The sequence below is a fragment of the Haliaeetus albicilla genome, chromosome 1 (assembly GCF_947461875.1).
Source record: "Haliaeetus albicilla chromosome 1, bHalAlb1.1, whole genome shotgun sequence".
NCBI lineage: Eukaryota > Metazoa > Chordata > Aves > Accipitriformes > Accipitridae > Haliaeetus > Haliaeetus albicilla.
Window position 1 is genome coordinate 430,087 of NC_091483.1, and position 25,540 is coordinate 455,626.

Below are 25,540 nucleotides of genomic sequence, written 5' to 3' on the forward strand. Positions count from 1 at the left end.
TGTTTTTTCAGGATTTTTATTGAAAAACGTTAAAACCAAAAAATGTTCAAGGCCAGTTTTACAATAAATTTAAGACATACAGAATGGCTTACCTGCTATTTGGATTTAGTGCAGGAACCTTATTCCAGTATTTTTCTCATGCAATTGCTGGATTAAAAATCACATTCTCATTTAACATCAAACTGGATTATTAATAATGCTTTCTTAGGATTTAACCTTAAAATCTGATTTTAAAAGTCAATTTTCCAAAGGTTAAAAACATTTACACAGCAAGACTTCCGCCTTCACAGGCCAGGTAATAGCTTTCTGTGTCTGATAACTGGCAGAAATAGACCACAGAGCTCATTTTTCCTTTTTGTTATTCTAACCTGAGAAATTTCTTAAATCCTTCTTACTGGGCTTTCATATTTGGCAACATTACTTTAGTTACATAGAAAAGTGTGATTTCTCATTCTTGTCAGAGACGAGTCTTTCACTACTTATCCCAAAAGACAGTCTCACGAACAGGAGTTACATTAGCATCAATCTGCTTCTGTGAATAGTATGCCCTTTTGGCAAGTTAAACCTTGTTAGTAATATCATCAGAACACTAACCTCAGGATGTCAAGTTCCCATCAGTTGTGTAATTCCTAGTATTGTGCGCTTTGAAAATATTTACTTTGGCATGTTATACTTCGTAGCTTAGAGAAGTTGATTTTTTTTTGCACTTACTCCCTGCCTTGCAAAATCTGTCTTTTCTCTCTCTTCCATTTATTCAAGCCCTTTCCCTTGCCACCAGTTATCTCCCTTTCTCGTAGCTGCAACAGAAACAGGACACAAAGCACACAAACACATTTAAAATGTGAGATCTAAAAAAGCTGGTGAACAGCAAACAATGGTCTTGTAAAACACTCTTAGTTGATGAATGAGCTTGTAAAACATAAATCCCATAAATCTTTTAGTATAGCATTCAAGCCTTCAATTTTAAATTTGGGAGCTTACTTATATTTGATTTCAAACTTCCAACATTGTTTCACTATATTTAAATGTGATACTCACTTCACGTTTGCTCCCAATACATATAAAAGCAACACTGTCTAAAATTATGAAAAAACACTTGAAACAAGCAATTTAACTTCCAACGGAAGATAACTTCCTTTGCATTTTCAGTACATTTGTATGTTAAATAATTTGGGTTATTACAAATCGTTGCACTTCAGTTTTACCTGAACTTATCTGATTTTCAAGTGAACCATTATTTCCTCCCAGGTACTAGTCCTGTCTGCCAGACTAAAATTCAAGAGAATATATTTATATAAACTGAACTTTGTTTGCTTCATACTCTGCCTATTGAAAACCATTACACTAACAACAGAGATCAATGAAGTGGTTGATTTGAAAGGTGTAAAAATCACATATCGTGAAAAATGGCTGGGTTTTTCTGTTTGTTTTTGTGTAACCCTGGTCATTACTGTACTAAAATTAATATTGAAGTGTTTCAGTTTTCAACTTCTCTGCAAAGTAACTTTAAAAGAATGTTACAGGAGATTACCACAAAATCAGACGTGAACAGATACCGTATACAGCTGATGCATGACAACCTTTCATTCTGCTGTAATTTATTGGCATTTTTGATCCCGAAAGAAGAAACAACTTTGGATATTCTTAAATGCGTTCATAATTTTTTTTTCATCCAATTAAAAAAAACAGTGTTGAAAAATAAGGAGCTAACAGAACTGTTTTGATAACCCTTTGTCTCACATACATTTTAAATATTACACAGTGAAACTGTATTTTGCATATCCGCACTGAGTGCACTTTAAAAAGGACCTCTGCTGAAATGTTTCCAACAGGTCTTTATAGCACCATAAAATCTGCTGTTGATTTAACTGCTTAGAATCAGACTCTGTGCCACTGCTTCTAAAGAAAAATGATTACATTTTTATTTCCTCTAGCATTCCAAAAAAAAAAATTCTAGAAGAGAAAGTTTATGTTATCCAACTGAATGAACATAATTAATCACTAGACACTCCGTTTTCACTTATTCAATTTTGTGAACCTGATCAATGAATTGCTACATGATTTTCTGGAACGGCACAGTTTAATTCAGTAGCAGAAAAATCTCAGGGACGCATTGAATGAAAATGTCTCTCTCACTCTTCATTGAATTTTGAAAGTCTCTTTTTGCAAGATTTGATGCTGCCCCTTCTATTATACCTCATTTTCAATTCATAATAGAGAAAATCAGTGACAAACATAAGAGGCTGAGTGCTGGCAAAGCCATAGTACAACACAGTAGGAATAGCAAGGGGATGAGGAAGCAAGAGGAAACCAAGGTACCTGGAACAAACTAGAAATACACTAAATGCAAGAGAGCATCTTAGCCCTACAGCAAATTTTACATTCTTTCAGTATTTAGATGGGTCTGTTTTCAACTGATACACAATTCAGAATTTATTCAGAATTAAAGGAATACACAATGCGATTAAACATGAAGTACATGAACCATTCATGCACTAACAAAGGCTGCCATTGTTTTTTCACAGGTAAAGCTGAAGCAAGTGTGTCAGAATGGCATTTGGCTGAAATGAATATAATGCTGGTACTTCACCATTTTTGATAGTTGTTACCTACAACAGTCAAAGTCAGTGACCATCCACGCTGCAAAAGGTTTGTTTTCCAAATATGAGTTCCAGTAAGCAAAGTACAAATGAGATCAGTTTGAATATATTATGAAGATTTTTAAACTGCATATTTCTGAAGAAAGCGGTCAAATGCATCATAAATCGCTTGTCTAAAACAAGGAAAAAAGAAGATCATTTGTATAATTTGGGAAAGGGCAGATGTGTGTATTTCCATATATTTACAAATATATTTACAAAGCTATCATCACAATTTCAACACAGCATTCAATAAAAATGTGATATTAGGTAGTCTTTTCTCCTTCACTTGTTGCTGGGATCTCTCACTTCAATCCAGTAATCTATTTTTCAGGAATGAGTGGGACTGTTTACCAATTTTAATACAAGTGCAAATGTTAATGGATTAGGAGTTTTCTACTCAAACATGTCAGGAAAGGGCTCAAAGAGACATGCATAATTTATAATTTTTGAGCAACTGTCATAAAATAAGGCTGAAGTTTTAAATAACAATAAGCTAGTGGTTACCATACCTTGACCTGGTATACTGCTATTCCTTTTTGTTGGTGCTTAGACTTCCTAAATGGGATGTACAGTCTTACTAATTCTTTCTATTTTAAAATTAACAGCACAAGTATTTAACTTTTTAAAACTAAAGAACTTCAGAAAGTCAACGCCTAGTATTTCTAAGGCAAGAGTTCACACAAGTACTACTCATTTGCAGTCAAGCTTATATTTCAATTCTCATCCTCAATTGTGTGGGTTTTTTAATCCTCAGGAGACGGCATTTGCAAAAAGACAACAGTTGCGCAATACAACATAAGCAGTCACTGGTTAAAAAATATTTTCTAGTGTCCGCTGAACAAACTAACTAAAAGCTCATGTAGGAAAACAAGAGTGAGAAGGATCATTCTCTTGCCATTGGCTTACTGAACGATCCAAGCTGTATTGCACCTCACCTTTGCTCATAAAAGGGAAATGCTGACACTCTCTTTAAATTATTTCAGATCCAATAACTTGTTCTTCAAAGCAGTATTTGGTATTTGTTGCTTCAGAGTAATTATAGACTTGATTTTAGAAGAAAAATTATGTCTCGAAGTTACAGTTTTAAGCTCTCAACTATTTTTAAACTTTCCTGTTTATCTTACCTAAAGAGTCCTTGTTTGAAGAGGTAGGCACTGACATGACCTCCATCCAGATACCTAATTTCACATCCGGGCCAGATTTCCTGAAGACTGCGTACCCCAGTTCGAGGAATATATGCATCCTCCTTAGCTTGTACAACTATGATTAAACTTGGGTCAACTGGAACTAAAGAAAAACAAATCAAAATGGAATTAATCTACAGTAAGAAACAGAAACACATCAGCTGAGATTTACATTGTAGAAATGCTCTCTATTTCTAAAAACATTAGAATTATTCTAAGCTTTAATAAAATTATATTTTCTAAAGTCTCCAGCAGAATTGATCTGGTTTTTGACATTACAGTAGTGAGGCCATCAGTAGAAAAACAAACTAATCAATCCCCTTCCCTCCCTTAAAGCAGAAAACTTCACAAGTCTTTGAGGAATCATAGGAGAATTGTCTTTCCTCTTATCAACAAAACTCTATAGCATTCAGGTCAGTTCTCTGAGATCTCTTTTTTTCATGAAAAGAACTAGGAGACGTCTGAAATTCAATAGAGTAGATGCTTCACATAATTTTTTTTCCTCAAGGAGAAGAAAAGGCAACTTTTCATGTAAGAGATCAGACGAAGTGCAGTATATATTCACTTTCTTTTCTGTTTCCTATATGTTTTAGTTACAACATAAAAATCCCAACATATTGTTATACATATTTATTCCTGATAACCAGAATTGCACCAATCAGATTACTGACTAACAGGAATAACACCAAAATGATGTTGAGAAAAATAACACCAAAATTATGTCGAAGAGTTCTCTCTTCACAAAAAATGTATGTGGTATGGTAAAGAGCAACCAGCCAAGATGTTTGACAATAGGGTGTCACAAATAATTTAGACCCTCTCCTTTCACATATACTAGATGATTTATAGAGGATATGTAATGATAAGGTAGATTCTAGTCCTCCCTTCAAGTTTCCACAAAATCTGAATGCTAGGCAGATTTTCTGAAGCTCCTCTCTAGACACACTCCAAAGATACCCTGGCAGGGGACGCAATGTCTCCCAGAGCATCAAGAGACCTGGGAGAAAATTGACACAAAGGACTACATCACTTTGACAAGTGCCTTAGGATCACAGATCCTCTTAAGTTTCAAGAAAGGTTAATGCTTTAGCTAAGTGATACTTGGATAAGTGTCTAGATAAAGAAGAATGTCTGGACTTAGAATATAAGTTTACAGTTTTTTTTCTGTCTACTGAAATAACTTTTAAAGCTAAGGAAAGCACTTCACTGGTATTTGTCACAAAATATCCCTGGCTAGCAGTGATCTGGGACACTGTTCAAGCCAAGAAATCTATGCTAGTGTTTGGATTTAATCTTTGGATTTTTTTTTTTTTAAACATTTACCAGTGGGGTACTGAACGCCAGAATTAAAAAATGAAGTGGCACAGGGTCTCAGTATCAAGAATGTTTTGACATTCAAAGACAACTCTGTCAGAAACCTGTCTGAAGTCAAAGTATGTCCTAGGACAGGTTGAGAGTCCTCAGTGGGTACGTGCACAGGCAGAGAAAAATGAGCAAAGATACTGAAAGGCAAATTCTTAATTCACTTTATCATTGGTTGGCCATTAAGAAGAAACATAAAAACAATTAGGAAATTGAGTGGTAAATAGATGCTACTGAAAACACTCCAGATATTTTCATATTTTAGCTAAGATGCCAGCAGATTTACACAATGGAGAACGAAGAAAATACCTTTCCTTCCATGGTACTTTTCCAAACTGCACATTAAAACAAATAAATGCATACCTGAGAAGTTAGCAACATGAGTACATTCATCCATTACTCCTTTCATGAACCTTAAGGATTCTCTCTGTAAAGTGTCACTCCTCCTTTTATTTATCCTGTGTCCTTGTTCGCTGGTTAAGTTTTTATTGCTATTGCTACTGGTTGAAAATGTTTGATTTATGCACTGCATTTTAGGAGCATCTTGTATTAAGAGTCTTTCTGATGAGGCACTTAGAGTACTTCTATTTGCGGTAAAGCTGTGAACATCTTCTTTAGATACAGTCTTGTTTGAGGAATCAAGGTCAAACATTCTGGAAGTCACATCCACATCCTCCAGACTGTCCACACTGTCAGGGAAGTTTTTAACGAAGTCTTGTCCCATCTTGAAAGAATCCGTCTAAACAAAGACAACAGGTCATTTATTAAGGGTTTCTCCTTTAAACCAGTGGGTTAATCGTATTTTTAAGATCAACTCAATATTAAGAAAAAAAAATTTAAGAAGAAAAAAAAGATACAAACAGCACTGCTCACAGTACTTGTTATTTTCAGCCTGCATATCACTCAATTAAATCCTGATCATCACAACCTCTTGATAATTTAATTTTACATTTCTGTCAGCTTAAAAAAATGCAGAAAGTACTTATATATGGTAGCTTATGATACAAACATTTGTCTGTTTTTAATTCTGTATTAAACTCTGAATTTATAATTGCAGTCATTTAAGCTTAATTTTCTGGGCAAATAACTCATAAAAGCTATGCACTTCTCAGATTTTTTTTTTCCACTCTCAAAAGAGCAGTAATATCTTTTTGGCAAAGTATTAAAAAACTAACACTTACATAGACATGAAGAAAGATAGGCAATAGCAATAAACATATGTGACCAGGTGCAATGTTAGATTTAGGACTGAAAAATTTACTGTCTCTAAATATTAGGAAGACACAAGCTGAACATCTTGAAATGTTTCTTCTTTTCATTTTAGAATCATAGAATCATTTAGGCTGGAGAAGAGTTCATTGAGTTCAACCATAAACGTAGCACTGCCAAATCCACCACTAAACCATGTCCCTAAGCGCCACATCTACACATCTTTTAAATACCTCCAGGGATGGTGGCTCAACCACTTCCCTGGGCAGCCGGTTCCAACGCTTGAGACAACCCTTTCGGTGAAGAAATTTTTCCTAATATCTAATCTAAACCTCCCTTGGCGCAACTTGAGGCCATTTCCTCTCGTCCTAGAAGATAGAAGAGACCAGTACCCACCTCACTACAACCTCCTTTCAGGTAGTTGTAGAGAGCGATAAGGTCTCCCCTCAGCTTCCTTTTCTCCAGACTAAACAACCCCAGTTCCCTCAGCTGCTCCTCATAAGACTCGTGCTCCAGGCCCCTCACCAACTTTGTTACCCTTCCCTGGACACGCTCCAGCACCTCAATGTATGTCTTGTAGTGAGGGGCCCAAAACCAAACACAGTGTTCGAGGTGCGACCTCACCAGTGCTGAGTACAGGGGAACAATCACTTCCCTAGTACTGCTGGCCACACTATTTCTGATACAGGCCAGGATGCTGTCGGTCTTCTTGGCTACCTGGGCACACTGCCAGCTCATATTCAGCTGGCTGTTGATCAACACCCCCAGGTCCTTTTCCAACAGGCAGCTTTCCAGCCACTCCTCCCCAAGCCTGTAGCGTTGCATGGGGTTGTTGTGACCCAAGTGCAGGATCTGGCACTTAGCCTTGAAGACTTCTGTCTGCTCTGTCAGTGTTCCTGGAGTGTATTTTACTTAAAAATGGCAAGCGCCTAAGTAACCATCTCCATCCCAGCCCCTCTTCTCCTGTTGTAAGATATTTGAAAAAGTACTGTCACAAAGCAAAGAATCTTAGGAAAAAAGTTATTTACCAGAAATGGCTAGAAGACAGTGTTGCAACATATAAGCAATTCTTAAAAAGTTATCACTCCAATCTAGAAGAGCAGTGAGGCAACGAAATTCCCCTTGGGAAGAGTCTTTCAACCATAGTCAAAAAGAGTCAAGAAGAAAGCAAAAAAAATATGCAGACAATAAATTGTATTTCATAAGGAGCAAGAAGCTAATTACGAAAGCTCTACCTCCTGTTTATCCCAACTGCTCATGCAATAAAAAGCCTAAAGCTGAGGGAGGGCTAGCATCACACAGAGGAACAGAAATAGAGAGACCTAGCACTCTAAACAAACTAGAGAAGTAACTTAATCTTGCTACATATTAAAAATATTCTACAGCATTGAATATTTGGAAGCAATTGCTTCAAAGAGCAATAAATGATGGTTTTGTATTTACATGCCAGGCTATTGGCTTTCCAGACTATAAAGCCAGTTAGTGGGAGATATTATCTACAGTTTCCATGTTTTGATTGAATTAATTTTATGTTGCAGATTACACTAAGTGTGGTCACGGAAAAAACTCGTAGCAAGGGCTATACTTAACACACATTATACAACCAAAATACTAGCTTCTCTTTTTCAGAAGGTTTTCCTTCAAAGATTACATTTATCAAAAGCATAAGGAAACAAGAGGCAAGCATGTTTTAGCTAACAATTGGCTACTCTTACCGGAAGTAAAAAGAAGTTACATTATTTGTTAGATTTTCACATGTCAATATTAGCAAATATGGAAAATAAACTATACTTACACCACAGTATTCAAGCATTTGAATGATTTCTTCTTCATAAACAGTTTGTGTAAAGTACTGTTTCTCTAGCTCTCTCCAGTTCACTGCCTTGCTCAACACACCCTGAGATTATAAAGACAAGTGTCCAGTACACAAGTAAAACCCAGAGATCATTCTAAAATAATGATATACAGAGAAAATTGATCTGTTCTTCTCTGAGACTTGATTTTTCCAGTGGAATTCTGCCCAAGTTTCCAGATAACCCTTAGAATTATTGTAATCAAAGCATAAGCACATATTATAATATAGGACATGGAAACCCACTTCCCTTTAAAAAACAAACAAAACAAAAAAAAAAAGGAAAAAAAAAAGAAGGCAGAAAACAGTCCCACTCAGGGTTTACACGCATCTAGACTGGGCTAAACCCATGATGGCTGTCAAACCCAGTGTATTCATTCACCTGTGCTGGCAGCAGTAGTGAAAACACGTATCCCTCATGGTAGTAGCAGCATTATTTCCCAACCATTTAAGCCAGGCTTTGAGCAGAAGAAAACATGTTTTCACGGCTTGCTTCCTCACCTTCCTACATTCAGACCAGGCCTCTAATCACTGTCCCACAAACCAGCCCCAACCCCTAATCTGGTACATGACGCACTGAAGAAGCTCAAAGGTACCTTCCTTATCATGTGTTGTGTATCCTGAGCAGGAAGGGTGGATTTTGCCACTAGTCACCAATAGAGGCTGAAGGGTAATGAAATGCCCTAACTGAAAAGGTGAATGTGGCCAACCCAAACCTTTTAACTTACATATCTGATTACATTCTAGTATATTAACAAAAATATATGCTAATTACCGTAGTAAAGACTGCAGAAGCTGTTGACCAGGAAAGACACGGAATCAATGGCAATGGTTTAGGCCAGTTTGTCACTGCCAGTGAAGCCATCTAGAATCAAAGGCATTTATTACATATTGTAATACTGAAGTCACAACATGGTAAAAAGAACTCTCTCACCTTCAATTTATTTGTTTATACAGTATCAAACAGACACGCAGTGCCAAAGCAGTTAAGGACTGCGGCAGTTGGATATACTTTCACCTATTTAGAAGATATAGCCTATTCTTCAGTGATTTCCCTAACAATAAACATTGCTCTGGATAGGACTAATTTCAAGGCTGAAAGGGGTTTTGTTCTAAGAATTCCCAATGGAATATTTATTCTGACCTTTTAGTTGTTTAAAACCATGAAAAACACCTATAAAGCCTTTTCATCAAGATCTCACAAGCTTATTTCAAGGCAAAATGAAGGCAATCTACAAGAAGGACTATTTAAAATTCTATACTTTTAAAATTTGTATACTGGAAATAAAATGTGAAGAAGTAATTTAGCATGTTAAGTGGAGACTTTCTGTCCTTTAAAGTTTAAGTTATTACTTTTACGTCAGTTATCAGTACACATTTTTGTGAATATTCCGTTTATTGAAGAAAAAAAAAAAAAGACAAAACAAAAAAACCCACCCAGAGCAAAGAAGCTCAACGTACAGAAGTTCCCTATATAGTATGTTCTTGACAAATTTTATTGCTCTGAACGGAACAACAGTGTAAACCCCTTAATATAAAATACCCCATGTCTGTGCCAGATGTTCTAATAAATGGATTTATACAACTGAAGTATAATTCTATTCTAATTATTTTTTATTAATAAAAAGTTACAGGAATACCACATATCTATGTTCTGATAGCCAGGAAGTCTGACTCCTTTCTTCTTAGTTCCAGCTCTCCCCATCAGTAAAACTTCATTAACGCTACCTACCTTCTGTTGTAAAACACATTTTATAGATAATCAGCATCAAATATGATTTATTTCCCTGGTTTTAAATTGTACTGGAAGTCCTATAAGTAAGGACTAGCCAAAAAAGTATCTTCCTGGACTAAGAAAAAAAATTTCAAAGGAGTTTCCAAACTCACTCTCTCAGATATTGCCTCCTTCTATACCCAGGCTGTATATGACCATTGGTATAGGATACAGCACTCAGTTATCCCCATAGCACTTGCACAGCATTTCAAGTGTCCTGCATGGTTAGTGGTGCATATACCAGTCTGAGAATTTCGATCCAATTTACAAATAAGACAGGGGAGACATGTTTAACACAAAAGTTGCTGTTTCAGCAGGGTGATGTTTATGTAAATCAAAGGTGCTTTTGCACATTTAGAGTTATAAAATTATGCTTTGGGGGAAAATTATTTTCCATTCAGTAGACACTACCATTACCAACATTATTTACTTAGCTCCTAACAATAAACAAACAAGGATCAGCAAAACAGAGGTAAGTTGTTTTAATAAGCTTTGTACCTATGTCTCATGGACCAATTATCTTTAGAGACACAAGCAGTAATATTTTAAGCACGTATTAGTGTTTCAAGCATCTTACTAAGACACTGCTGTTTTAGTTTGAATGTGCACAGTGTTATACACAAAATGTTATCCACCTCACAACAGAAATCTTCTCTAATCAATACCAATGATTGGGGAAAAAAAAAGATGAATTGAGAACAGAAATGACACCAAAAATCATCTCAGTTACAACATGCCTACAAAGAGGAGGCATATCACACAATGCATTCAAACACAAAAGTTTAAGCAAGAAGAATTAAGGAAAAGAGGGAAAACGAGCAATTGATCAGTACAGACCTTCTTTCAGAAAACATTTCTCCCCCCACCTTGTGGAAAAAACATAATTATGCAAGAAGCTTATATTCTTATTAGCCTGTCAGGACATGGCTGACAAAGGGCTCTATGATTTGTCAGTACTTATTGAGGATTATACTAATTCAGCACCACAGAACATGAGAATTGCCAACCATTTGTTTCTCATGACTCTAAATGTTTATTTTAAAGTACTTCCAAGAGGAACACTATAAAACAAATCATTTCCATATGCTAAATGATGAAATGAGAAGTTAGAACAAAAATTACTGAACAGGAAATATAAAAGCTTACATGTCCTCCCATGGAAATTCCAGTCATCCCTAGCGGTCCATAGCCTTCTCTCTCTAGCCAGTGCAAAAGAGCTGCCGATTCTAGAACAAGAGCTCCTCCCATCACAAACAGGTCCGAGACATTTTTTAAACATGACCGTCTTTTCTCCCCAGAAAAGGAAAATATAGGATTTACTTTCTAAGATTAAATTTTGACAGTTCTCATCATTCTGTGCATACTTCTATACAAAGCCTAATCACAACCTCAGAGAATTTTGGAGCTGAACTCCTGTTGATTCAACAGGAGAAAAAGCAAGTCCAGATTCTCCGGCACTTGTACTTTTTCATCTAAATGAGGACTAGAAATAGAGACCTGCTAAACTTCTAATATAATACCACTGACAGCTTGGTCTTCTAGAAACAGATATTGCCAACATTAGAATCTCATTAGTAGTAATCTTCTGTCCTGTAAAGTTATAGTGGACCTTTTAGAAATAGCATCAAAGTGATACAGTCCTAGACATACATTATCTCATTTGCAGAAATAATCCTTTTTTCTTTTTTTTTTTTCTTATTTACCTGTTTTATATCATTGAAAAATTGCACACAACATTTGAAGAGCAATCAGTATGTCAGCTTTGGAAGCACTCATCAGTGTCACTGTAAGACTGAAATTGTAAAGTGGGAAGCTTGTCACGGTACTGAGAAATTCATGTAGTGTACTGCAAAGCATTAAAACACAGAAGAAACAAAAAAAAGTAGAAAGCTATTCAGCTGAACCATCAGAGGGACTCTAAAAAATGAAGAAAAAAAAAGTATTTTACAGAGCAATTAATATACCTCTAATTTGGGGAGGGGGACTGTGTATTTTCAGTATCACACAGTCAGGTTACAAAAGGCTGCTGCCCTCTTCTGCCAGCATACAAACACATTTGAGACACTCTGAAGCACAAGGACAAAGCTTACTGTGCAAGCCACAGAAGAAATGAACATAGCTGCTGCAGACCAGTGTTTATAGGCTAATGTAATTCTTTCCTACAGCTTTGTTATGATATTCCTCAGCTCTCTCCAGCTGCTGTATTTATTAAACACTGTTACTAGCATATTAACTAAAACCACTGTTGCTGCTGCTTTGTAACGTTGTATCGAAGAGTGACAATTACTGGTTGGGTTATTAGACTGAGCACTCCCCTTTCAACTCTTCTCTATATCATGCATATACTAAGCTGTCAAGCTAGACAACTGAGAACAGAGTTACAAATATCCTTGCCAAAATATTTAATTTATTCTTCTGCATTAAATGCTCAGCAACTGGTTAAAAAAAAAACCACCAATGGACATATTCCAGCACACACTCTCTCCTGTCACTTTCCTATAATCTTACACTTTAAAATGCAATAATAAATATATATATATGTTTAAGCAGTTTTGCTACCAAAAAAGCAATTTTACAACAGTCATCTTAGTTGGTAAATGTAATTCACTTTCTTTAAAACAGTGGTTCTTATGTCAAAATAAATAAAATACAGTATCTGCTTTGAAAAAAACCTAGAAACTATTTTTGAATTAAAATTTTATCCTCAAAAGTAATTTTTTTAAGCTTTTGGATTTAGGAAATCCAAATAAAATCTAGAAAATCTAAAATGCTTTAGTGTGAGACAGTGCTCCTGGTGAAGTCCTAATAGAATGGACAGGTTTAAAAATAAATCATCTTCTATGCGTCTTCTACTCATGTTAAATGTCCAAGTTCGGACTAAAAAGGATTAAAACACCAACTCATATTTGGACTTTAAGAAACACTGGTAGACTAAAACCACAGCTTTGCCTCAGACACACATTCTGTTGAATTCTGTTTATAGTCCAGTGGTTCGGAAAATACGAAAAGCAAAAAACCAGGACCGCCTAATTAGGTTTCTAAATTCACATTTAAGAAAGTGACTGAGGGAGCAAGTCCCATAAAATACTGAATATTGCATAGTTTCCACTGACTAACAAACAAGCACCACCAGATTTACTTATATCTGACTATAAATCCTTAAAATATCTTGGAAAAGCAAAATCTTAGCAATTATAACAGGAAAATACACTGTCTGCCCAAAGATTATTCACAGTTGACTGAAATATAATTGCAGCATTTGTACATGCACAGTTGTGAATCAGGAAAGTAAACTGGTACTTGCATTCACACAACTTGCTTGCATCTCAGTCTATACTGCAAGTTCATCTTGTGCAAACTTTCCCGATCACTGTGATCTCTTAACACAAAAAATGACAAAGCAGTCTAGCAAAGGGTAGACACTTTCACATTAACAGGTTAGCAAGTGGTCCATGCTTGGGATTTTTTTTCCCCTAATAAGCTATCAAAGTTTATACTACTTTGAGCTTTTTGAGAAAAAAAAAAAGTAGTATTTTGAAAGAGAGTATCCATGAATGTAACAGCAATACTTACAATTGATCCTTAGGTTTTCTACAGCCATGTACAAGAGTCAAGTTAAAGAAAGTAAAAAATTACTATGTAAAAACTGGCAATTAAAACAAAAATTGAAGTAAAATAAAATAAATCACAAATAGCATGGATTAATTAAAATTTAGAACTTAAATTCTAAATGTTTAACTGGAACTAAATCAAGTTAAATGTAGGTTGATGATGTAGTTTGCAATGTAAGATTTTACTTTTGTCAGGTATATGGCTAGGAATAAAGTGTAACCAGTAATCCTATTTAATAAAACAGAATGACAGTGCTATAGAAGTTACTGATGAGTTGATGACGGGATGGAACTTAACCTTTTTTTTTTAAACGACTCTTAAATGGTAGCAGCAAGTTTCTCAAAAGCACCCGAGGTACCAAAGGGTTGCATTTGAGAAGGGAAGACAGGAAAGGTAACTTTCTTTTCTGTCATTAATACATCCAGAAGTCACACAGTATGATGTAGAATGAATGCATAGTTTTCACTCTGTCATGGCTAAAGGAATCATATCAATACTTTCATCAGTACACAGATTCATATCAGAACTTTTACTCTAATGACTACAGTAAGAAGCTGTAGAAGACATTTTCAAAAAAAATCAGAAAAGCAATACTTGGTGTAAAAGTAGCATATTATATTATATTATATTAACTGTTCCACATTGTGTTTCATGCAATGGTCATACTTTGCTCTTTGCTTCTATCCACTGAAAAGTCCACTGGAAATTGATCCACAAAGTTGGTATTATACCAGTGTGATAAGTCTTCTACCTTCTGGAAAGAATGTTGAGAGTAAGTATCTTGCTTTCCACAAAAGGATATAATAAGGATTTTCTAGCAATAGGGAAGCCATACAGGCTTCTTTAATCATTGGGCGTGCCATTAATGTGCGTCTCCTCCAGAAGTGCTAAAGATAATATGTACAAACATATATTAAGATAAAATCTGATTATTTAATTTCTTGATAACAATCAATTTTACAGTTTACATACTCACATGATCTCCAGTGCCTGCTAAATGAATGCACACAGGTCTGTGCTTGCTATTCCATCTTCTGGGTATGATGAACTGAAATCTGTGAGAAACATATACCTATTTTAGCAAAGCAAGTATATCTATTTACAAGCTGCACCAGAGAAATTAATCTAAAAAAAAGAAAAAAAAAGAAAAAAAAGAAAAAGACAGAATAAAGTATTTTCATAATCCATGCAGGCAAACCGCCAGCGATTCAGCAATATCATTTTTCATAAACACGTCAAGAAAAGGAATCCAGAAGTAGGACAGAATAAATGCCAAACAAGAAAAGGAGCCAAGCTGAAAGATCACGTTCCTAAAAAAGACCACTACCTCATCATCACATTTAAACTTTGTAGAGTGGAGAAATGGAAGTTCAGATGAAGAGCAGCCTATATAAGTATGACTAGGTCTCCTAGAGCAGCATTGCTATCTTTCTCCTGAGGGCACAACAGCTAAAACTGAAGATTAAGATGAGCAATATATCTAAATTTTTTAAAAAAAATCAAACCCCAAACATAAAACTCATGAAACTACGCTATACACCCAACATCAATCACTTGATGTCTTCTGCTGCTACTCAAGTTATTTACAATCTAACTACTGCGAAAAAAAATCACAACTGAGCCACTAGTATTTTTCCCACAAGATGGAGCACTGTTACGTACAACTATTCACACAATGCATAACAATCTTAAGGGATATTTGTAGAGCATTTCGAAACTGTAACAATACAGTCCAATGTAATAATTAGCATAACTTGACTACAAACTGTCAGAGAACATATATAAGGAAACAATCAGTTTACTATCAGTATACTATGTTTTCCACTATGGTACTAGTTAGTCCCAATAATGTTAAGAGAGAGTTTCTTTCTCTAACCAATGGAGAGGTGGAAAAGAACTGATATTTTGACTATCAAACTTTTTCTGGCATTCCTTAGTGTTACATGTTTAAGTACACATGGTTTAAAACACCAACCAGTAATACTGATAAAATTGACAATCCCAGTAACAACTTGAGCTGACAAACTTTTATGTTTCAGTTATTAAACAAAGCTTGGAAAAAATATTCCATCATGAAAGTTTAGCTCAAAACTAAAAGCAAACAGAAATTATGCTCCCTTTCCAAACCCACTCCTCAACTGCAAAGCAGTATTAATGTGAAACCAGGAAAAAATGCCATTAGGTATCATCTGACTATTAGGGATCATACAGCTTTCTGTGAGAATGGGGTTTTTTTGGCTTGCCAAGTAAGAAAGGCACCAGATCCTCTTGCTACAATTAAATGAACTTACTACTTCAGTACACATACAATATTTTTGTAGTCAGTGCAAACGGAAGGCTGGAATCATTCCTTCAAATACAATATAACATGCTTCTTTCATATAAACAGCTTCTCCTGCTATGTATAAAACAATCAGCTACTGTCCTGGCTGTAGTATCCTTCATTTCCAGCATCCTGCTCATTCGGAAAAAGCCAAACAAATAATTTAAAACAACCCAGGGTATTCCATAGCTTTGTGCAATATGATTTCTACACACAAAAAAAAAAAAAACCAAAAAAAACCAAAAACCCTAGCAAAGGACATACTTATCTAGAGGAGGGGTTTTTTTAATTTACACAGATTAAATTATTACATGAATAAGACTTATCTTCTCTCTTGAGATCAAAATTAGTACAAAAACCAGTTTGAAATATTTTACAGATAATTTCTATTACAATAAGTTAGCTTCACAATAAAACTACTTATAGACCATTCTTATTTCTCTGCAGTACTACTTTCAGAAAGGAAATACCACTTGGTTTCTCTTACCTTGCTACAAGAGATTCGACTGGCAGGATACCTGGGACATAATGAGCCAACGGGGAAATGAAGTGCCCTTCGAGGATTTTACAGTCGGATTGCTCCTCAACCTACAGAGAGAATGAGATAATAGCAGTATATTTCATATCGGTGTTTAACTTGCTGTGAAAGCCAATCTCTTAAAGTAGAAGAATTTGTTACAGGATAAAAATGTACTTAAAAAAACCCCCAAAGCTGAGTTCTATTTCAAATACAGGGATACACATTATCAACCCAGTCAAAACATTTGTTTCAAACTTTGCTTTTATTAAATGACCTATTAAAGGAATCAAGGAATAAAGTGTAATGCTGTCCCATTTTAAGTAACTTCCATAATACATACTAAGATTTGAACATTTTTTGAGCTTTAAGATCTGACATCCCACCCGCCCCAACTATCGTATTACTGGAGAAAAAATAAAACAGTATCTGTACAGCCACTGCTTTATTCTCTGTTTCCTTCCATTCTCTGCTAGTAGCCAACGTGACCGCTCATTTTCCTGTCCTTTCCAACCCTGTTTCACATTTTTGCCATTGCCTAATTCTATCCACAGCAGCTCAATTAAAAAAAATAAAATAAAATAAAACCAGCAAACTGTTTAGCTTGTGTTTAGCTTGCCACAGCATTGGCCACCAATACATTTATTTGACTTTAGAACTACTCTTCATTTCCAATCCCCTATTCACACTTTCTAGATTGAAATGTCTTCAGGGCAATGATTACTTCTATCTGCACACCTCATTTGGAAGCACAAGGCCTCCTTCTTCCAATCAAGAGCATTTAAGAACTCATACTACATTGATTTCTTTTGCCTCTACAGCCTTACTTCCTCTTCCCTCACAGATAAATTCTAATGTCCTTTTCTTGATACAGAGCAACTGGGAACACCAGTGAAGTCAGTTAATGCCACCTGTTAGAAAACTGGTGATCAGCAAAAGCTAACTGAATATTGTCAGAGGTGCATTCGCCACCCTATCTCTATGCACTCCCTAACTCAAGTCCCCAGTTGCCAATCCCAGCAGCAAGTGATGCAGTGATAATGTCAGACAACAGGAAAATGCAGATTCACATGACATCAAGATTCAATTCTTCTATCCTGTAAAAGCAGCCTGGTAAAGTACCAAGTTGATTTCACCTTCCTATACCATCAGGAAAATAAATTTAAACTGCATCATCTCTTGCTTTTAAGTACCTTGTCAATGAACACTGGGTAATCTTTCGAAACCAGCGTCTGGCATTTTTCCCTGTTTCCAATAATCTTTCTGAATTCAAATATTCTGTTGAAAGGAAACAAGTAGAGAAGATTCAACTTTTAATCTAAAAAAAAGAGAAGATAGATACATATATATAAAAAATTTCAGGAGCTAAAGTAAACCACAAAGAAAATAAAAGTTATGAAGCCAGCTTTGCATTTACAGATTAATCAGGCTACCATAGGGTAGATAGAATATTTTTAACGTAAAAAAACCCAAAAGGCTCAAGTACATTGCTTGCACTTGCACAGCTCTTAAGTAGTATTTTACACCTGGTATCTTGAAAACATACGTCGTTTGTCAGGGCCAGATTAAGACATAGTAACCTCCTACACTTACACATCCTTGTAGCCACATTGAGACAATACAGACTGAAGAGATGAGAAACAGGCTGCCAACATCAAAAGTGTACATCAAAGTATAGTTGCCAATGATCTAAAGTCAAGCTGGAAACAAGTTACTAGCAGCACTTAGGGAAGTTCATGAATGACACAAACTGGAGGGTGAGGTTGATGGCTGGAAGGCAGCGCTACCATTCAGAGCAACCTGGATAAGCTGGAGGAACAGGTCAACAAACATCCTAAAGCTCAACAATAAAACTGCAAAATCTTGTATCTAGGACAGAACAGTCCCACGGAACAATACAGGCTAGGAACTTCCCAGCGAGGTAGCAGCTCTGCAGGAAAAGGCATGGGGTTTCTTGTGGACAGCAAACTGAACATGAGTTAGCAGCATAACCTTGCAGCTAGCAAGACCAATGGCATACCCTCTGCATTTAGCAAGGGAACCAGGGTTTGCATTGCCTGGGGAAAAGAAGACTAACAGGCAAATCTAGTTGCTTTCCTCTGCTACTTACATGGGCTGCAGTCTTACAGAGAAAACAAAACAAGGCTCTTCTCAGAGGTATACAGTGAGAGGACAAGAGGCAATGGCTGCATGTTGCAACGTAAGAAATTCCTGCTGGAACACAGTGAAAGATTTTTTTCACAGTGATAGTGGCTACGCAGCAGAAAGGATTGACCAGGGAAACTACAAATAATCTCCATCCTTAAGGGACTTTCAAAACTCAAATGGATGAGGTGCCAAGAGACTTGCACCAACTAAGAAGTTAGCTTTGTTTCAAATAGGAATTTGGACTAGATGCCCTCAAGATGGCCCTCTCAACCTTGAATACTCTATGCTAAGAATGACTTGTTCAGTCTTATGGTTATAAATACACACAACAATGTTACCCAGCCACCTAAAACAGCACATTCAGGTGGAAAGTACAGAACAACAGTGTAACAGGAATGATCTGTTCACCTTCCCAACACCAGAGAAAACCAAACCAAAAGGGCAGAAAGAAAATCCAGTTTACCACCATATCAAAAATAGCTCTACTATATAGCCTTTGCTTTTCTTATATGGAACAGCAAGTGCATTAAGTATCTCTGAGAAAATAAGGGTAAAGGTATGAGACATGAGTGTGGAGGGTAAGCTAAATGAAGAGATGTTTTCCTTGACACTAAATCCTCTGAAAATACTGCATTTATGTATTTCCTCTGTAGTTCGGAAGATACCAAAGGCTAAATCTTGCATGTGCTGAGGAATTTCAACTCTTGCTAATGAGCTGAGGATAAAGCATTAGGATATCAACAGTCATGACATCAAGGGTGTGTATATAGAACTTCAGATTACATCTAGGCAGGGCAGTCTGTAATATCAGTCAATCCCAGTTGAAGTATAAGAATTTCAGTAATTTCTTCTAATGGAGCTTCACAGTGATCAGTTAAAAAAAAAAAAAAAAACACACACCAAAACCCCAGACACTGCTGACAGTGTTTCTGGCATGACAGGGCATGCATACCAGGGAGTGGTACCCCCTCCTCCCACTAGCCAGTGTAAGGAGTCAGGAGGAAGTGGTATTCTTCCTTTTTCATTCAGGTGAATCCAGGCTGCTGGGGAACAGCTCATCTTCTTCCCACTCAGGGGCAATACATAGAAAAAGTCGTCTTCCACTTTTCAGACCAGCAAGCCTGCCTCATGCTTCCCCCACAACTTTTGATCTCATGTGAGAGGTGTCCCCCCCACCAAGAAAAAGGAAGAACCATAGCTGATACCATTATTACTACCAGCAATGCTTCTTTATCGCTGTTTGACATCAGTGTGATTACCATTATAGACCTCATGCAAAAGAAAAGCCTTGCCTAGTATTGCAACAGCTAGTAGTAGAAGTAGTCAGAAGTTTCCCTATATAGATCGCAATTGTGTTGGGGGTTTGGGGGGGGGGTGGTGGTGTGGTGTGTGTGTGAAGTGAAACTTCATCATGTCTCACCAAGAACCTAAAAGTTTTTAAGAGAGGGTTTTAATAACATTAAAACATGCCATTTCAGATACACACACACACACACCAGAACACAGAAGTGCTGCAATCAAAACAAATAAAACATTGTTTTGCTTATTCCAACAAAAGTAAACTAAATATTTTAAAAATCCAACATCCTCATTTTGCAGGAAAGTCTGCTACTTACAAGAAAAATCAACTGAAGACAGACATACAAAGCAATCCAAATGCCATTTCAAAATGAGATGTTTCACTTGGACTTAAAAACAAAAAACAACTCCCCACATAACTCACTGCTATCCACAGTGAACAAAATTTTATTTCAGTTTTTTTTAATTTCCTTTATTGATTTTTCAAATACATAAGAATTAGCTTATCAAATGCAGATTTATTGTTTCCTATTTAAATACTACATGATGCAGAATATATATATTCAATCACTTAATTTTTAAACTTAAAAAATGCAAGTGCTCAATTTCCAAGTGTTACTCTTAATAACAACTAATAAAAATCAGCAAATATTTAAAAATTAAGAGGTACTTCCTTTTTTTTCTTATTTTCAAGACACCTAAAAAGAATGAGTTTACTACTTTGGGCTACAAGAGAAACTTATGATTACATTTTCCTTACACTTTTAAAGCTCATTATTATTAAGAAGTTACAGAAAGCTAGCAAGATCCTCTTTAATGTTAAATAGAACAACTCCTCTGCAAAAATTCAGCAAGTTTTGTTTTTAGAAAACACTTGTAGTATGTTATATATGCATAAGTGAAAAATGTAATTGGACGCATGTACATTCTCTCAAGAGCCTCTTTAAACACAGAGATATAGCAAATCCCCTTAAGGCTTCTTCTAAACACAGTTCCTCCCTTGGTATGGAAACACATGATTTCCTGAACAAAACAAACTTTAACACCTTTTTTTATTTTTTGATATAGGACAGTAAGAATTGTTAGTACTTCAAGGGTTGTTTTTTCTTTTAATATAAAGTAGTGTTTATGCTGTTATTGTTTAACAAGTCACCTTTTCAGATCCTCTGGCTTTCCCCATCCTCTGATGAAAAGTTTAGTAAGGAGAAGCTTTCTGTACAAGACATCTAATTTACTTACACCCATTAGCAGCAAACTGACATCTAGAAAAAAGAACAGGTAAAAACAAAGGAGTTAAAGGGGTTAACTTGAGTGGCAAGTTCATTGATTGTAACACAAAATAGGTTCTTATTCTGGTATCTGTATTAGTGAAAAGCCCTACCATTTCATTCCAAGGAAGTTAACCCTGACATTCAGGTCAGTTCTTTTTATTTTAAGCAAAATACAAAGGCAGTTAATACAAACTCTAGCTTTTTTAGGAAAATGGAATTTAGGAGTAGGAATTTAACATGCCTAATATAACCAGAAATTTATCACATAATTGAAGACAAGCCAACTAAAGAGGCACATAAGATCACAGAACTACATCTTCAACCAATCCTAACTGTATTTTACTTGAACCGATAAAACAGTGACATTGATCTCTGTCCTGTCAACATAGCTATGTTGGCAAAAACCTTTCATTCAACGTGGGCTTTCATAAACGCATCTCAGAATGGAAGCTTGGAACAATATTCAGTTTTAAACAACTAGAAATCTAGATCTCTAGCTACATAATTATTCATTTATAGAAAAGAAAGAAAAAATGTAGCTCCAGTCACTGATGCAAGTTTATTTTTGTAAACTTGTCTTCACTGGTGTCTTAAACATATCCTAAATCTTATTTTATCTACTCCTTTCCAATTCTTGCCAACTCATTTCCCATGGTTTTGAAAATGATGCTCCCACTCCCTTCAGGGAAGAAATCATGCCATCAAAATCCTTCCCAGTATTATTTCTCTTCCAGCAAATACACTAGCTCAAATATAGCTAAAGCTAACAAGATTTTAGGCAAGCTATGTATTACTTTCAAAGCAATACTTACTGAAGTGAACAGGGAGCCACTACTGTGCTCTTCCAATGAGGAAGGAAGCGGGGGGGGGGGGGGGGGGGGGGGGCAGGGAAGAAAAATAATAAAGAAGAAAAGAGAACTCAAATCTGGTTTCTTGGTCAGCAGGATACAGGTTATTCAATTAAAAAAAAAGTCCAGGATCTGTGCACACCTAAGAAAAAAAACAGATTTAATAGAAACACTTGGTTAGTAAGTTACCTTCAACTATTTTCTCGTATTTCCAGATCCCTCCATACTAAATGGTCTAAATAACGTCATCGCACTCCAAAATAGCGTAATTTAATTCATGGATGTTTTTTTTTTCATTTTAATCCAAAGTTCAATTACTCTGCCACACTTTAACATGGTCATTCTTAAAATAAACTTGTCTGAATATAACAAGTTAAAATTGTGGTCAGATTAATAAATACATTCCTTTGCACTTCTAAAAAGCCAATACTTAAGAATCAATATACAGAAAAAAAGAAAAAAGCTTTAACACCTAGAGTAAGTTACTATCAAAATACAAATTATAGACAGCTTAAGGTACTTGAATACTAGAACAAGCATCCTAGAAAGCCACAATGGTTCTACTTTCAGCCATTACAGGGCAGAAATAAATACCTGAAATGACCAGAAAGTCAAAGTGGGGACCTTCTATTTTAACACTGCAAGAAGTGTTATTTCCTACTCCACCAGTCCCAAACAGCTGACACTGTCATCTTATTATTCTGATCCATATCTGCTTGGTCTAATAGAATCACAACCTTGATACAATCTTTTTCCTTGCCCACTCTGGAAATATCCATCGACCTCACGTGCTGTGGAGGTGTCAGACAGGAGATGTTTGCTAGCCTCTGCAAGGTCCCTCCTCTGCTTTTTGGAGCAGGGAGACAGCTTAATATTTTCCTGGTGCTAGAAGAGAACTCGGTGGTGGAGACAGGGACAGCAATATAGAGCGGTCCTCCTATAGGGCTGGGAAGACAGTTCAGAGTGAGTATGCACACGAGTAAGTCTATGCTGTCAAAAATATACTTAAACTAGATTTGCAGTTCTGTGGGTACACTGCTTTCCAGTAATTGTGAAAAGAAATTTTAATGAATGTTTTGATGCTTAACAAAGCAGCCTTGCATGTTTTGTTTGTTTTCTGTTGTTTTATTTTAAATCTGCTCCAGAATAAAAGCCAAATAAGAGAGAAAACATGAAGATGTTGATTTTGCTAAGAGTTCGAAGGCTGGCATGATGAGCTCTCTCTGTTGCACCAAAGGAATGCCAAAAAAAGTTTCTAGACAAGTCCATTATATTTAAATGCAACATTGATTGAGGTGAAAGGGTTGTCTCATCCTGTATTCTACTTCATTGATTGAATAAAGACTCTAAAAGTAATTCAGGATATTTCAATTAATCAGATTCAAGATTAAACCACTACTAGAAAGAGTACAGGAAACACTAGAACAAAAAAATATTCCAAGTGCTTGAAGTATGCTGTTTAGAACTTCTCAGAAATATTACTGAGAAACAAAATGTTTTTTTTCTTAGTAACAAAAGGGTAGGACACGCCTCCGTCACTGCCCATCAATGTCTACATGGAAAGACAATTACAAATACTTTTACTGCCAGAAAAGGCAAATCTAACTGTTGGAAGCTGAAGTTTTATAACTTCACAGTAGAAGTAAAGAGTGTATTTTAGCAGGTTTGAACTTGAGAAAAGAATCAGCAGAGCTTGTTTTGGAAAGCGACTGGATTTCCACCACCTGATACCACACATGTCGCATCACGATTCCTTTGTAAGACAGGTCAGCTAGAAGCAGTGACCTGATGAAGATGCTGCATAGTCGTGTAGCCTGAGAAACAGTACCCGTGTTATGAATATTCAATGTGTATATTGCTAACACGGTAAGCTTTACATAATTGTAAGTTATGAATAGAAACTGTAACAGACACAAAGGCACATTAAGAAGTGATCCACTAAAAAAAAAAACCCCTACATTTTAAAAGAATATTTTCGAGGGAAGATGACAAACAAAGCTAGAGATAAATTATAACTAGGCTCTTGCTCTAGGAAGAGTGTTTTTCTTTACTTCCAGAACCCTCATACTGCGCAATAACTATAAATTTTTGGTGTGTACACTTATTTCACAGAAACAGACACAAAAATTCATCCAAAATCCAACACACAAAAGAGGCCAGCTATTCCTTTTTATCCAGTGCACGCAGCTTCAGTTACAAGAAAAACACAACTGGAAAGTACATAAAGAAGTTATTAAAGGCCCAGACTACTGCTTCGATACATGAATATGAAACAGCTCCCAGCCTGAAAAAGCCAAGAACATGTACCTATTTTTGAAGGCCGAGTCCTTAACTTCCCTGCCCTATTATTTTTTTAATAAAAATCTCTCTTCCAATTCATGTCAGGTCACGCTTTTTTTTTTTTTCCTTTTCCCTCCAACAGAAGAAAGACGGCTTATAAAAAAAAATAGAAATAAAAATCACACAGAAGTCACGGCGACAAGTCAGAAACAAGCCCCACGACAACTTCACCCACACACAGAGAGGAGCCTGCAGATAAACAAAGGGGCCTAAGCCAGAAGCGTTACACCGCCCTGCCGCTGCCTACCTGCCTTTCCTCTGTATTCGGTTATCAGCGGATGGGAACCCCAACATTTACTGGTCCAAAGCGCAGGGCTCAACAGACGGTGCCCAGCCGACCCGGGGTTGCAGGCGGCTCCCGCCATCACACCGGCGGCTCGGCGGAACAACTCCCCCGCCTCAGGCCGCCGAACCCTCGGCCCGAGCGGGACCCGGGTGCTCCCCGGAGGGAGGCGCCCAACGGCCCGTTAACGCCCCCAGGCGCGGCGGGGACAGGGACACCCGCGTCCCCTCAGCCTCCAGCGGCCCACCAGACATCGAGGCCGTGTCCCGTCCCCCCCGCACCAGCACAGGGGTGGGTAGCGCGCCGCGGGGAGGGGGGGGGAGGCCACCTTCAGCCAGCGGTAGGGACGTGCCCGCAGCGTCCACCGGGGCTGGGAACAGCCCGGGACGGGGGGGGGGGGGGGGGGGGAGCCCCGGCGGGGCACGGCTCCTCCTCGCCCTCAGCCGGGGGCCGCACGGAGACCAACCGCCGCTCCCCGGGCTGGCTGACTGACTGACTGACTGACTGACTGGCGGGCGGGCGGGCGACCCCCCACTTCCCCTCCCGTCCCATCCCGTCCTCCCCGCGAAGGTCACTCACCCGACGGCCCGGCGCTACCGGTGCTGGGCACCACACGGGCGGGCGGGAAGAGGGAGGAGGGAAGAAGAAGGGAGGGAGGAGGGGGCGGGGCCGGCCTCGCGCGCGGGCAGGCGCACGTACGCAGGCGCTTAAGCAGAGAGGAGGCGCTGCTGGGCCGCTGGCCCCGCCCCACGCGCGTGACCGGCGCTCACCGCCCCCGCCCCGCCCCGCCGCCGCGTCTCGCGCTCGGCGGGCTGGGCGGCGGCGGCGGCGGCGGCGGCGGCAACAGCCCCCGGCCCTCGCGCCCGGCCGGTCAGC

At 37.5% G+C, this 25,540-nt stretch overlaps 1 protein-coding gene across 5 annotated transcripts; it reads right to left on the reverse strand.

The window, feature by feature from the left end:
• Positions 1–25,361, reverse strand: ABHD18 (abhydrolase domain containing 18). Of its 5 annotated transcripts, none has more exons than XM_069793886.1 (14): positions 25,244–25,361; positions 22,006–22,183; positions 21,076–21,184; positions 17,669–17,753; positions 16,446–16,546; positions 14,612–14,690; positions 14,436–14,522; positions 13,597–13,622; positions 11,170–11,308; positions 9,025–9,114; positions 8,193–8,294; positions 5,552–5,927; positions 3,767–3,929; positions 1–2,773 (listed from the first exon to the last, which is right to left on the reverse strand). In XM_069793886.1, the coding sequence occupies exons 3-14, from the start codon at positions 21,165–21,167 to the stop codon at positions 2,722–2,724; spliced, it is 1,392 nt and encodes a 463-aa protein (XP_069649987.1). In that variant the 5' UTR covers positions 21,168–21,184; positions 22,006–22,183; positions 25,244–25,361; the 3' UTR covers positions 1–2,721. The 5 variants fall into 5 exon arrangements, with proteins under 5 accessions (XP_069649987.1, XP_069650074.1, XP_069650154.1 ...); XM_069793973.1 differs by lacking the exon at positions 25,244–25,361 and adding an exon at positions 24,629–24,798; XM_069794053.1 differs by lacking the exons at positions 22,006–22,183; positions 25,244–25,361 and having other exon boundaries at positions 17,669–17,793.
• Between the last annotated feature and the right edge of the window lie 179 nt (positions 25,362–25,540).